Source organism: Palaemon carinicauda, chromosome 19, assembly GCF_036898095.1.
Source record: "Palaemon carinicauda isolate YSFRI2023 chromosome 19, ASM3689809v2, whole genome shotgun sequence".
In the NCBI taxonomy this organism is placed as follows: Eukaryota; Metazoa; Arthropoda; class Malacostraca; order Decapoda; family Palaemonidae; genus Palaemon; species Palaemon carinicauda.
In genome coordinates, this window is record NC_090743.1 from 7,341,191 (window position 1) to 7,356,944 (window position 15,754).

At 38.3% G+C, this 15,754-nt stretch overlaps 1 protein-coding gene across 3 annotated transcripts in view; it reads left to right on the top strand.

Moving 5' to 3' along the window:
* Window positions 1-15,754, top strand: part of Ocrl (Oculocerebrorenal syndrome of Lowe) — an 88,353-nt gene that overhangs the window by 44,557 nt on the left and 28,042 nt on the right. For all 3 annotated transcript variants that reach the window (XM_068393118.1, XM_068393119.1, XM_068393120.1), the window contains 4 exons: window positions 4,522-4,692; window positions 6,952-7,114; window positions 11,621-11,805; window positions 12,222-12,440. In XM_068393118.1, coding sequence (XP_068249219.1) covers window positions 4,522-4,692; window positions 6,952-7,114; window positions 11,621-11,805; window positions 12,222-12,440 — 738 coding nt within the window. The remainder of the gene's footprint in view (window positions 1-4,521; window positions 4,693-6,951; window positions 7,115-11,620; window positions 11,806-12,221; window positions 12,441-15,754) is intronic.

The window sequence follows — 15,754 nt, forward strand, 5'->3', positions numbered from 1 at the left end:
CCCTGACACAATAAGATGAAAGACTAATAGATTCATGAATAATATTCCTGCAAGTCCACCTCTGAACCAACTGATGTTATTGCCTGTCTCATAGATGTGCATTTGTTCCAGTAAAAATACAAACCTTTGTTATTTACATAGGACAGATAACAGCTAAGCTGGAATACATGATTTTTAAAATTTTGTAACGAGGTGTAAATAGGTGGTTGGTAGTTAACGATTGTGAGCCGGGAAGCCGTGTTCCCCTGCTTGCTCGCTGAGTACAGTAGCCACTTTGATAACGTGTGTTCTTGCTGGCTGGAATTTTTGGAAAACGTGTTATTTTTTTTTTCTTTCCCCCAGGGTGTTAGCGACTTCGTATCTTCATTGGGGATGACTTTGGAGATGCGGAAATGTCCTTGGGTGCTGGCATCTTTATGAGTTCCAGGGAGATGGATCCTCGCCTTTTGTACCCTTCCTGCAGAGGACACTCCCCTTGTCTTGAGAGTGGTTACCCTCAGAGTGGATACCGTATTGCAGGAGGATGAAGTGATCCAAAAGGGATTCTTCACTTTTGCTGTCATCCTCCCAGTCAAAGAAGTCCCGACATCTTCCTCTGACCCCTGGTACATTGGCCTCCAACCCTTCCCCCTCAGTCTCTTCTGGAAACCGATCGGGTAAGAAAGTTGGCCCTTTAATTTTGAGGCAGACCTTGAGGCAGGGAGACCAAGTTTCCCCTATCAAAACGGGAGGGTCTCCATCTGAATTTCAGATGGATGACGCTTTGTTTGTTGTAACCCTCCTTGAGACTAAAAGGTCTTCCTTCAAGGGAGTTGTTAGTGGAGGCACTTCCTCCAAGGGCACCATAGGAGTGTGTTGCTGCTCTTGCAAGAAACATCATTGGCTCATCTCCCTTGAGAGCACAGAGGAGGGAGTCCCTCCTCAAAGCAGTTCACCTCCTCCTCAATCTCTCGACCCCATTCTGAGACTAACAGAGACATGTCTCCTAAGCGCCCTTCTTACAGGAAACCCACTTTGTCGGAGGACCCTAGTGCCAACACATGAGCAGACATACATACATTCAGTACTTGTCTCTACCTGATTGTACACTTATGTACCCAAAGTCACCTTAAAATTGCCCCCTTGCAAAATATCGCAAACCAGAAAAATTGTCTTCGCCTGAGCGCCTAGCTCTTTGAAGAATACTTCTGAGAAATGACGATCTGACCTACAGAAAGAACAACACACCCTCACCTGAGATTGAAGTACCCAGATTTGCCTCACTCAGAGGCTTTTCACGAACATATACTTATGCTAGATGTGCAATACCCAGAGATGAACCACAAGATCCTAGACTTTCTCTTAGGCACACGTCTCGCACCATTATTCAGGAGGATCCTCCTATGACAGGGAATTATTCACGTAGGTGGACGAAGGCACGCACTCTCTATAAGCCTTGATGACTGATGAAAGGCAACCAAAGGCGACCATCAGCCTTGGATTTATTAGGGGTCCCTGTCACCCACGGAGATAACCCTGTTGAAAATTATTGGTTATCATAGATTGAATTTGGCTCTACCTCTTGCTATTTCTCTCTTTGGAGTCGGAGGCAAGATGAAGCAGACCGACAGCTTGCTCCACATCAGGACATATGCCTGCCAGTGTTGGATTGCACTAAGGATACAAAGGTGAGGAGATGACAACTTGGTTACCTCTCCCCTTTCTCTAAGGGCACACATCTCGGAGAAAGGAAAGACCTGAAGAGCATCTCTAAGAATAGGTCCAGTACCACAGGGGACCCTCAAACTCACAGGGAGACCCAGGACTCGCAAAGTAAGAGGGATCTGAGAGGGAATGGGGTTGTTAGTCCCCCTCAGTCTCAGTCCCCACCCAGGAGTGAGGAACGAGAGACTTATCTGACTTTTGACCCCTCCTAAGACCGGCCAGGTATAGTATCCGAGAGGATTAACCTCGATCTTGACGACTGTAATGAGTCTGACGGTGCCCTTCCTCAGCCGGCTAGACTTAGGGCACCGGACACAGAAGGCGAGTCAGATTCTACCTTTTTACAGGTCTTAACCTAAACTCTCTGAGTTAATGGCCTTGGAGAAGTACCACGTTCTCCTTCCAAGGGAAGGAAACTGCCATCGATCATGCACCTTTGGGCACCGGACTTCACCTGGAGCTTCGCTAGTCAGTCCTGGCCTTTGAGGCCAGTTCTGTAAGAGTAGAGTTGATTCCTTGATCTGGTTAATCTCCTCCCTTTAATGATAATAATAGCCTGGCCGTGGAGGTACTAGATGAGGTCAATCCGCAAGTCTTTTTAAGAAAAGATTTTCCTAGATGATTCCTCCTGCTTTCTCTCGTCAGAGAAAGTATTACTGCACACAATAAGATTTTCCTTCCCCCATTACCTCTGGCTCCTACAGTGACCACACTGACCTTAGTTGTCACTGCTGACCATCTAGTGACACAAGCCGTTACCTTCTCATCAGCTGAAGCGACGAGCTTGGAGAGCATGGCAACAACAACTCGGGCCACCTTCTTGATTGACTACAGTTGAAATTTTAGCTGACTCGGAGGACTTTTCCGACTCTGACAAGAAGGCCTTCAAGAACACCATCCTGGCAGGAGTTAGATTTGCCGAGTTCTTGACGCGTCAAGTGACCGACCAGTCGGTGAACTGGGCCTTGAAGAGGAGCCATGCCATAGCTTCCATATGCAGATCGGCTGGGGAGAGATTTTAAATTTCAGAAATGCTTCCCTAAAGGGTCGTATGTCTCTGACAGAGGTAATTGAGGCAGTAATCAAGAAGTGGAGGAAGGCAAGCCAGGACTAGCTTCTGCACTGGCAGAAGCAACCTCAGTTGGCCACCACTTCTGCTCAGGCAAGCTTTTCAACTCCAGCTAGACAGGCACATAGTCTTGCACAGAGAAGCAACCCTCGTCACGCCACTTCCATCCTCAGGCAGGTAACTGACCAGCCCTTTCTGAACAGAGAAGGTCAAGGGCGAGGCCAGCACAGGAGGAAAAGACGAGGACAATAACCCTGCCAGGGCGGCAATCCTCCCACGATGCCATCCGTGGGAGGAAGCCTGCATTTTACATGGAAGAGATTGTGGTATCACAGGGTGGAAAGATGGACAGTAGACAACCTTCAATGTGGATACTTCCTCCCGTTCATCAACTCTCCCCTCCCCTAAATATGGTGGCTGATGTGGTAATATCCCTGACTGGTGAATGTCAGACTTGGGTTCAAGTTCCGCTCAAACTCGTTAGTTCCTTTGGTCGCTGCAATCTCACCATCCTTGTGGGCTAAGGATAGGGGGTTTAGGGGAACCTATAGGGCTATCTGCTGAGTCATCAGCAGCCATTGCCTGGCCCCTCTTGGTCTTTGCTTGGGTGGAGAGGGGCTCGGGCACTACTTATATGTATATATGGTCAGTCTCTAGGTCCTAGGGCATTTTCCTGCTTGATAGAGCAATGTTACTGTCCCTTGCCTTTGCCATTCATGAGCGGCCTTTAAACCTTTAAACTATCGGCGTCATCATCCTGTCACCAGGGATCAGCAAAGCACTTAGCTAAAGACTTAGCCTTTGGACAGAAGTCCAGGCTAGGTAATAGGATGGCCAAGGCACCAGCCACCCATTGTGATACTATCAGTAGAGTTATTGGGTCCTTTGACTGGCCAGACAAAATGCCTAAATATTCAATGAATAGTCTGGCCTATTCTTTCCACATTCCCCTCTGTCCTCTTGTACCTGACAACACTGAGATTACCAAATAACTCTTCTTACCTCAAGGGGTTAACTACTGCACTGTATTTGTCCAGTGGTAGGGGTAGAAGAGACTTTAGCCATGGTAAGCAGCTCTTCTAGGAGAATGACGCTTCAAAATCAAATCATTGTTCTATAGTCTTGGATAGTGCCATAGCCTCTGTACCATGGTCTTGCATTAACTTGGGTTAGAGTTCTCTTGCTAGCGAGTACAATCAGGCACACTTTTCTGTCTTATTTATCTTCCTCTAGTTTTTTATGTTTTTATATTTTTTATATGAAAGATATGTTTTAATGTTGCTGTTTTTGAAATATTCTATTTTAATTGTTCTTTCTTAAAATATCTTGTTTAACTTTCTTATTGGCGAAAGGATAATAGTTCAATGTTTGCATGGTAGAGGGTTACTGTCGCCTACAGGTTTTCCTGCCTTTCTTTCTTTTGTTCTGGCTGTGTCAAATCTAATTTAGGAAATATAATGGGCTCTTTAGTATCAAGTGTTGGCTTGCAAATGTGCTTGTGTGAATAGCATTATTTTTTTCTACTTTCTTCCTCTTCAAGACATCTAGATGGGCTTCTTGGGACATTAATGCAATTTGGGCTCAATATGAATGATGGGTTTGTATGGAAAATATTGTTTATATCATAAAAAACATTATTTATTTTGGAGAGGTGAAGGTAACTATTTATTAAGCGCCATTTCAAAATTTTGAATACTCTTATTTTTTCAGCAGCTGAGATTTCAATTGTCACCCTATTTTGATTACAGTCTCTTTGTTGGAACTTGGAATGTCAATGGTCGCTCACCAATAGTTGGTTTGGCAGACTGGTTAGCTGTAGATGAAGAGCCTCCAGATCTCTACTGTATAGGCTTCCAGGAACTTGATCTGAATACAGAGACTTTTTTGTTCAATAATACGCCAAAGGAACAAGAATGGCTGTAAGTATATAAGAGGCTTATTCAAAACAGTTTTGTTCTCTTTTCTAGTCTGTGCAATGTCACATTGTTATTGTTGTTGTAATTATTATTAACTTTATTATTATTATAATCATTTTATTCAATCAAAATTGGACAATGGTGTTACAGTCATTGTTAATTTACTGTCATTATATATATATATATTTATAGATTTTATAACTATTATTATAAGAATAATTATGATTATGAAATAGGTAAATAAGACCCTTGATTTATATTTCTAAAATTCTCACAACCCTCTCTTTGAAGGGTTTATTCTTGTGAATATTTAATTTGAAAATAAAGGAAACTGTACATTCTACTGTTGAGATATTTATATACAGAAGTTAACTTGCTGTAGTATTTATCTTTTTTCATGAGGTTAAAATCAGAGAAAAGGTATGAAGCATCTGGTGAAAGATTTAATGATTATGACAGATGACAGACAAGGAAGAAAATAAAAACTACACCAAAAGAAGATATAGGCTAAGAGGTACATGGCAAGGACAAAGAGGAGTTAAACAGAATAGAATAAGTACTGTATCTAGAAAACAGTAGATAGAATAAAGGACATATTTAGGATAGCATAGTGGTAAGGGAAAATTGAAAACATGTTAAAAGTTCAAGGTTTATAAAAGATGAAAATTTAAAAAATGGACTTGAAAGGAAAGACATATAGTACAGGAAGGACTAGTGTAGTATTTCAAGAGACGGCTAATATAAGAACATGAATATCAACTAGAAGATTTATACCATGATAGAGGGAAGTGACCAATAGAGACAAAAATCTATAAAAGATAAAAGTGACTGTGCAAGGTAAAACGTTGTATAGCATAGTAAGCAATTTAATTGAATTACAGTATCAGGTAAACTAGTCATTTGTGAATATACTAAAATATATAGAATTTAAAAGAAGAAAGATGTAGGTACAATAGAAATAGTAGGAAAAGAGCCTAATAATTTTATGCAAGGGAAAATAGATGTACTACACTGTTATAATTATTATAGAAAACAATTGCTTTAGTATGTTATAATAACTAACCTTGAGGAGATACTGGAGGAATAACAGATGATTTCTTGAAATTTAAATCCTGATATGGTTTTATGGCAGAGAGGTCACAAACAGAAGCCATCTTTAGAATGACCTTGTTACAATAAGTTTACCTTGCAATGACTGTGCAACACATTTGTGGACACTGAGAAGGCATCTGTCAGAGTACCAAGATAAGCAGTTAGATTGTCATTATAAAGATAGTAGATGTTAGTAAGACTAAGAAATTAGTTTGTTACTCTTATCATTACAGTAGATCTAGAGTGGAAAAAGTTGGAAGTGTATCTGAAGATAGGTCCTAGTGTCCATCAAGTACCAACCTGTAAGCCATTTCTTATCATAGATGTTGAGGAAACCACAAAGAACATATAAAAAAAGTCCATGGATACTTTTATAAGCAGATGACCTTGTGGAAAAGGTGTGAAATTAAGTGAATACAGTACTGACAAAATATGCACCTGTAGAAAGTTTGTTTTGATGCGCAAAATGATGAACGAGAAGAGCAAATGGGGAAGAGAGGGAAGTGTAGAACTATTTTGTGATAAGACGGTGGGTCATAAGGTAGAATATTTCTGTTACTTCATGGATATGGTATATAAAGAAGTGGGTATTAAGAGGATAATAAGAGATAAAAATGTTATATTCTTCAAGTCCTATGAACAAGGGCATTGACAAAGAAAATAAGGACATTTTGGAAAGGTGAGTCTATAGAATGTCAAGATTCACCAGCAGATTTCAATGGGCAGATTACATTTCAAACAAAGAAATGACTGAGAAATGTAATGCCTAGGAGCTGAAAAATACAGCTTGAATTTTGAATTGGGTTGAATTTGTGATTAGAAGGGATGAGGAACAGATAGAAAAAGGAATGTGTGTGGGAGTAGCTAAACAGGGATGTGTTGGAAACCCTAGGTAATCTATGGAAAACATGTATACTGTACACTGTATGAAAACAGGACTAGTGGGAGTTAATGTAGAATGGAACCAGGGTAAAGTGGAAAGAGCTCATTTCTTGCTTAACTTTAATATAACAATGTACGGTTATGAAATCAAACATTTTCTGCAGCATCAAGGAAGAAAGATGGAAGTCAGGGAACATTTACATCTTTAGAAGCCTTAGTTACTTCTATCATGTGATGTGTAATGGCTTATCATTTTCATGAATTTTCTTCTTGATTTTTTTTTTTCAGAAATGCGGTTTTAAATGGAATCCATCCTAAAGCTAAATATCAAAAAGTTCGTCTTGTCCGTTTGGTTGGCATGATGCTTATTATCTTGGTACAAGAAAAATACTTGGCTTACATTCGCAATGTAGCAGTTGACACTGTCGGGACGGGAATAATGAATAAATTGGTAAGTTTTGTATTGCTTGGATTATTTAAAAATAATTTCTTTGAACCTCCCCTAATATTCATATAGCTGCTTTTCAAGAAATCTTTACCAAGAACAAAAATAGAAATCAGTGCAGGAGATTAGAAAGCCACCACTGATTGCGTGTTGATCATCTGATAAAAACTTGTGTAAGAGAGGCACATCATTTTGAAAATTATATAGAAAAACATAACCAGATCCTATATGATAATCAGGAGGAAACCACAGAGTAAACATCAGGAAATTATATCTAAAGAACCAAAACATGATAAAAAAGTAATACTGTACTGTACAGTACTTATGCAGCTAAACAAAAAGCTAACTGCTCCAAAATAAGCTGAAATAATGCTCTGCTCAGCAGAAATCCATCTCTGTTTACTTAATATTCAATCCATATAGAATTCAATGGAATATTGATGGTCTTAAAGCCCATTTGCATCTAAGAGAAATTCAAAGATTATGGAAAGATGATAAAACTTTTGCAATATGACTATAGCATACTAATAATACTATTCCATCAGTAGGAAATTAGTCTCTAGCATCTTGCTTAGTTCCTTGTGCTGATACGTAGGGACTGCGATCTATATTCAAAACAAAGTAACTTACGATACTATAATATTAAGCGCTTAAGAATTTCAATTATCTGGAGTTAAATTGTCTGAATAATAAATCCTGTAATATTTGTAATGTACGGTATACAATCAAACCTATACAACTATAATTTGCAAGATTTACCCAAAGAATTCCCAGATAAGCAAGAAGATTCCTTATTAATTAGAGACTTCAATGCCCAGAATCTTCTTTGGAACACTATTTGTGTTACTTATGATACAAATGGTTCCAAGGTGGAAAAAATATTGAGTGATCATAGCCTCTGTACATTAAACAATAGATGATAGCTCTTATTATTCAAAAATTCCGGACCATATTCCTCAATAGGCTTACTCTTTGTTCTAACAGCATTGTCGATTGGTTTCAGTGGAATGTCTTAGATGACCTTTTACAGCAGTGACCCTTTCCATGTTTTAGTAACCACGTTAGGGCATACATCAGGTCCTCCCATTCAGTGGTATAATATGAATTAAGCTGACCGGGATAAGTTTACATTTTATACGGGTCAAGGGCCTCACTTTAAGTATTCGTAAGATCATGATGAAATTAATGGTTTCTTAGTAAACTTCATCACACAAGCAGATGAGAAATCTATTCCTCTGGCTAAATGCTTGACTAGTGAAACACTCTGTCCCTTGGTGGTCAGACATTATACACTAATCCAGTTGATAAAGGAAAAGCATACAATTGGAAGAAAATTATAAACTTTAGATATAAGATTTAGAAGTTTAAGTACTGGTCCCCTAATGTTAGGAAATACCATTTAGAAACTGGTTGATATAGCCATAGAAATTAGTGTATAGAAATGTTATTCTAATAAGATTTCTGCTAAATTTAGAAAAGAAGCAATAAATGGCAGGATAACATTGTGGCAAAAATATGTGTGTAATATATCAGAACGTATTATAATGCAGGTGTTGCAGCAATTTAGAAAATTAAAGGTTCCGATAGCAAACCTGCAAGATATGCATTTATACATAATGGGGCACTAGTTCATAATACACATGAAATCTAAAATATTATTGGGCGAAATATTGAAAGCATAAGCAGTGTTCATAATTTGAATGCCCACTTTTAATCCATCAAAAGAAAAGAAGTAATTACTCTGAATTTTGATACTATGGCAGATATGTATTAGAAAAAAATTATTTACTGAAAAGGCGCTGGAATTTACATTATCAAATTGTAGTTCAACGCCCGTGGTAAAGATGATGTAAATTTTTATATAAAGAAATCTAGCCCCTTTGGCAAAGGCCTATCTATTAGAATTCTATCATCATCTTTGGACCGAACATCTATTTTTAAAGGCATGGAAACATGCACTAATAGTACCACTAGCTAACCCAGAAAAAGATCCCAGTAATCCAAACACTTGAAGACCAATTTCACTGACCAGTTGTGTTTACAAATTACTAGAATGAATGGTAAATTATAGATTGAATTGATGTTTAAGTGATAATAACATTTTATCAGCTTCACAATTTGGCTCACAAACAGAGCGATCCACCTTGGACTCTCTGTCATAGCCGGAAAATTGTGTATATAGAGGTTTTGAACAAATGCAAATCGCTGTAGCCATTTTCATTGACATTCAGAAGGGTTACAATACTACTTTGAGGCATTCAATACCTAAATCCTTGCATCGTTAAGGTTTTCGAGAACACCGTCCTATTTCTATCAAATTTTATTGGTGGAAGAACTTTCCAAAATTGTATAAGGAATATTGGTTCCAAATCTTACAATCTTGACTGTGGTGTCTCAGGGTAGTGTTTTAAGTGAGACTCTTTTTGCCTTGTCAATGAACGATATAGTTGCTTGAATGCCACAGGGAGTGCAAAGTAGCCTGTGTATGGACAACTTTACAATATACTACTCTGAATATTCTTTGTCACATACAAGAGCTCTTGAGTAACTCCATTCGAAAAACACAAGTTTGGACTACATCTGTTGGTTTCAGACTTTCTGCAGAAAAAAAACTTCTGGATTAATGTTTTATAAGAATAGCATATGGAAGCAAAACCAAGAAATACGTCTCACATTTGGTGACAAATCCAATTCCAAGTGAAGGTTAAAATGTTTTTAAATAATATCCAATACCCACCTCAATTGGAAAGCACATGTATCTTGCATCAATTCTGAATGTATTAATTCTCTCAATCTAATAGTGAATTTTTCTCATACCATATGGGGTGCAAAGAAATCAACTTTACTAATGATCTACAAAGCATTAGTCATACAAAGAATAGATTATGGTAGCATAGGGCTCAGGATCTTAAGCTACTTGGAAATTCTTTAGATCATATAAACAGTCGAGGTCAAAGACTTTGTAGTGGATCCTTTAAATCTTCCACAATCTCAGTATTATGTGAAAGCAAAGAACCCCCCTTGTCCTTACATCAAGATTTGTAAGAATGCAAAGAGCCAGATCCTATTCACTAATTCTCCAATGAAAAAGATATATTTATAAACAATCAGGCACCACCATTCCCAATAAGAGCAAATAGGGTATTACCATTTACAAATATCAGAAGGAACCTTATTCAACCATCTCTCTTACCTCCACCTTGGATCATAAAGAAAATAAAATATACACTCGTCTTTATTTATCAAAGAAATTAGCAACACTGTACATGCCTTGGAACATATTCAAAGGAACCTCCGTATGCTATGTACAATATGCTGATGACTCTAAGCCTTTGATGGGTGCCTGCTGAGCTGCAGTATCTTCAGACAAAATAAGTCGCTTCATATGCTAGTGAAGCATCAGTATATTTACATCTGAACTATCCATGATTTTATTAGCAATTGACATTATTAAAACAATTAAAGATGGGTGAATTGTAAGATTGTCATTTATATCAATTCAAGAAGTGCCGTAGAAACCCTAAAAGGTTACACTCTTGAGAACCAATTGGTATTACATATTAAAGAGCTTATTAAAGAATATTCCCAAGGAAATAATATTGAAATATGCTGGATTCCTCCCCATGTTGGGGTTGTTGGTAATGAAAAGGCAGATGCAGCTAATAAACCATTAATAGCTTTACGATGAAAGTACATTAAACTACCCTTTAGAGATTGTATCCATCATGAAGCATGTTTTTGTAGCAAAATGGCAAACAAACTGGAATAGTGAATCTGACAATAATAACTTGAAGCAAATAAAGTCAATTGTTTTTCTATGGAATTCATCAAAACAGAAGGATAAAAGTGACATGGATAATTTTAGCAAGGTTGCATATTCATCATACAAAATTACTGTGTAGATTCTTAATGTGCACACCTCATGAAGCAGTTCCAAGGTGCAGTAAGTGTGTCAGTATTTTAACTATACATTGACTGGTGCTCAAACTGGGGTCCGCAGTCCTCTGGGGGACCGCAAAGGCATCTCAAGGGGACTGCAAAAGGGTCACGAGATCCTATTGTTATATCATCTCCACACATAGGCTATAAGTAGGATTACTTTCACCATAAGGTCTGGCATTTAATATATGCTATCAAATGTTCTTTTGCTTGTGGAATATAGTAAAAATGCTTTATTCTTTACCACAATATGTATCTCTTACTGTTATGAGTGATTAAAATGGCAAAAAGGTTAGGGAAATTATATCAATCTAAAATGGACTTGGTAATCTTTTATTATTCCAGGATAGGTATCGAGCATTACATATTATTTATTAAGGAATAAGCTGAAAAGGCAAAGTTTAATGCTATATGGTTCAATCACTTTAACTTAATGTTTGCATGAAATGTGCAAAAATTGACAGAATAGTCATTTTATTATCTTTGTTTCACAATTTAGAATAGGGTAAGTTGATAGTTTTAGGAGAAAGAATTTTCTCTATGTATATATTTATTGAAGCATATACTTTCCAGGGAAACAAAGGGGCAGTTTCAGTGAGAATGGATCTTCACAGCACTTCAATTTGTTTTGTTAATGCACACATGGCAGCTCATATGGATGAATTGGAAAGGCGTAATGAAGATCATGATTGTATACTTACAAGAACATGTTTCCACATGAACATCAATAGCCCTCCCAAAACCATAAGAGATCATGAGTAAGTTGCATTTACGCATTTTGATTAGATGTAGTCTCAAGTTATTGGTGAGTATAGGAAACTTTATTACAGAAAAACTGAATTTTAGGATTTTTTTTTTTATTTATTTACTCACCTGATGTTCATATTGCCGCTTCTTTAGAAGCTCAAGTTACTCATTTGCTATGTGGGATTATAATTCCAGTTGTCCTCTTTACAAAAATGTACGTTGTTTCTAGTTAAAAGTTTGGTCGCATAATACTCGGGTTAATATAACTAGGAAAAAACAAATAATTTTTTTAATATTTTTCTTAGCCTTTTTAAGACTGTCACAGTGTTAATGGTGATGATGATATGAAAAAAATTTCTGATGTTGAATGATTTTATCCAAATATAGTTTTTGATACACTACAATAATAACATTTCCTTTTTTACAGTCACATCTATTTCATAGGCGACATGAACTATAGAATAAATCCATGTGATCTGAATATCAGGGAACTAGCAAGTAGTGGCGAGTTTAAAGCTTTGCTGGAATATGAACAGCTGCTTCAACAAAAAGCCAACAACCGGATCTTCCACAAATTCACCGAGGGGGAAATTACCTTCAAGCCTACCTTCAAGTATGATGTCGATAGTGATGATTGGGATTCCAGGTAAGGAGTCTGATGATTTAGATTTTTTTATTATATCACATTTTTTTTTTTTGCAAAGACTTTTCTCATACAAACCCATCTAATACATAAATCTACCTTTGTGATCATGGATCCTACATATTTCTTTCTCATTTTAAAAGGCAATTTTTTCAACTGAGGTGATATTAAACTTTAGCTTATTACCTTCATTTCCTTCCCTAACAACATTTTTACCCTAAATTTGAACATTCTTGCATTTGGATGATCATGGTGACCCTCCAGTTGTGTTATTTAATCTTTGTGTTAGTAGGTAGTCAATAATATGAGATGCTTTAGCATATCAAAAAAATAATGGAGGATTTACATAAGATTATTCCCTTTTGGAACCTAGAAAGACTATGTTAGGACTTTTCAACTCTTATAATATCCGGTAGGCCCTGCTGCTTCCTCCGATGCCTTAGATGACCGCGGAGGTAGCAGCAGTAGGGGATTCAGCATTATGAAGCTTCATCTGTGGTGGATAATGTGGGAGGGTGGGCTGTGTCACCCTAGCAGTACCAGCTGAACTTGGTTGAGTCCCTTGTTAGGCTGGGAGGAACGTAGAGAGTAGAGGTCCCCTTTTTTATTTTGTTTCATTTGTTGATGTCGGCTACCCCCCAAAATTGGGGGAAGTGCCTTGGTATATGTATGTATGTATTTCTGTTTTGCAAAGACTTTTCTTATACAAACCCATCTAATACATAAACCTACCTTTGTGATCTTCATGGATCCTACATATTTCAGTCTCATTTTGAAAAGCAATTTTTTCAACTGAGGTGATATTAAACTTTAGCTTATTACCTTCATTTCCTTCCCTAACAACATTTTTACCCTAAATTTAAAAATCCCTGCATTTTGGATGATCATGGTGACCATCCAGTTGTGTTATTTATTATATACCCAAAGAAATTTTCAAGGCAATCTATATTTAATCTTTGTGTTAGTAGGTAGTCAATAATATGAGAGGCTTTTAGCATATTAAAAAAAGCTGTGGAGTATTTACATGATAAAATTATTCTTTTTTGAACCCTAGATAGAGTGTGTTAGGACTTTTTAACTCTTATAATATTCACTACCTTGATTAGGACTTTTTAACTCTTATAATATTCACTACCTTGATTAAGACTTTTTAACTCTTTTAACTCTTTTAACTCTTGTTGGGATTGCAAGTGATGTATGTGGCAAGAAGGTTGTTGGAGGCAGCATGAGGAAGGGCAGTGAATGGTGGAATGAAGGAGTGAAGGTAAAAGTGGAAGAGAAAAAGAGGGCTTTTGAAGAATGGCTGCAGAGTAATAGTATAGAGAAGTATGAAAAATATAGAGAGAAAATGGTGGAAGTAAAGCGCAAGGTACGTGAGGCAAAGAGGGCAGCTGATCTTAGGTGGGGTCAGGGACTGGGTCAGTCATATGAAGAGAATAAGAAGAAGTTTTGGAAAGAAGTGAAGAGAGTAAGAAAGGCCGGCACAAGAATTGAAGAGACAGTGAAAGATGGAAATGGAAGGTTGTTAAAAGGAGAGGAGGCAAGGAAAAGGTGGGCGGAATATTTTGAAAGTTTGCTGAATGTTGAGGATGATAGGGAGGCAGAGATAATTGCTGTTCCAGGTGTTGAGGTGCCAGTGATGGGAGATGAGAATGAGAGAGAGATTACAATAGAGGAAGTGAGGAGAGCACTAGATGAAACGAGAGTAGGAAAAGCATCTGGTATGGATGGTGTGAAAGCTGAGATGTTGAAGGAAGGGGGTGTGACTGTAATTGAATGGTTGGTGAGATTGTTTAATGTGTGTTTTGTGTTGTCAATGGTACCAGTAGATTGGGTCTGTGCATGTATTGTACCACTATATAAGGGTAAGGGAGATGTGCATGAGTGTTGTAATTCAAGAGGTATTAGTTTGTTGAGTGTAGTTGGAAAAGTGTATGGTAGAGTACTGATTAATAGGATTAAGGATAAAACAGAGAATGCAATCTGGGAAGTACAGGGGGGTTTTAGAAGAGGTAGGGGTTGTATGAATCAGATTTTTACAGTTAGGCAGATATGCGAGAAATATTTAGCAAAAGGTAAGGAGGTGTATGTTGCGTTTATGGATCTGGAGAAAGCATATGATAGAGTTGATAGGGAAGCAATGTGGAATGTGATGAGGTTATATGGAGTTGGTGGAAGGTTGTTGCAAGCAGTGAAAAGTTTCTACAAAGGTAGTAAAGCATGTGTTAGAATAGGAAATGAAGTGAGCGATTGGTTTCCGGTGAGAGTGGGGCTGAGACAGGGATGTGTGATGTCGCCATGGTTGTTTAACTTGTATGTTGATGGAGTGGTGAGAGAGGTGAATGCTCGAGTGCTTGGACGAGGATTAAAACTGGTAGACGAGAATGATCATGAATGGGAGGTAAATCAGTTGTTGTTTGCGGATGATACTGTACTGGTAGCAGACACAGAAGAGAAGCTTGACCGACTAGTGACAGAATTTGGAAGGGTGTGTGAGAGAAGGAAGTTGAGAGTTAATGTGGGTAAGAGTAAGGTTATGAGATGTACGAGAAGGGAAGGTGGTGCAAGGTTGAATGTCATGTTGAATGGAGAGTTACTTGAGGAGGTGGATCAGTTTAAGTACTTGGGGTCTGTTGTTGCAGCAAATGGTGGAGTGGAAGCAGATGTACGTCAGAGAGTGAATGACGGTTGCAAAGTGTTGGGGGCAGTTAAGGGAGTAGTAAAAAATAGAGGGTTGGGCATGAATGTAAAGAGAGTTCTATATGAGAAAGTGATTGTACCAACTGTGATGTATGGATCGGAGTTGTGGGGAATGAAAGTGATGGAGAGACAGAAATTGAATGTGTTTGAGATGAAGTGTCTGAGGAGTATGACTGGTGTATCTCGAGTAGATAGGATCAGGAACGAGGTGGTGAGGGTGAGAACGGGTGTGAGAAATGAGTTAGCGGCTAGAGTGGATATGAATGTGTTGAGGTGGTTTGGCCATGTTGAGAGAATGGAGAATGGCTGTCTGCTAAAGAAGGTGATGAATGCAAGAGTTGATGGGAGAAGTACAAGAGGAAGGCCAAGGTTTGGGTGGATGGATGGTGTGAAGAAAGCTTTGGGTGATAGGAGGATAGATGTAAGAGAGGCAAGAGAGCGTGCTAGGAATAGGAATGAATGGCGAGCGATTGTGACGCAGTTCCGGTAGGCCCTGCTGCTTCCTCCGGTGCCTTAGATGACCGCGGAGGTAGCAGCAGTAGGGGACTCAGCAGTATGAAGCTTCATCTGTGGTGGAAATGTGGGAGGTTGGGCTGTGGCACCCTAGCAGTACCAGC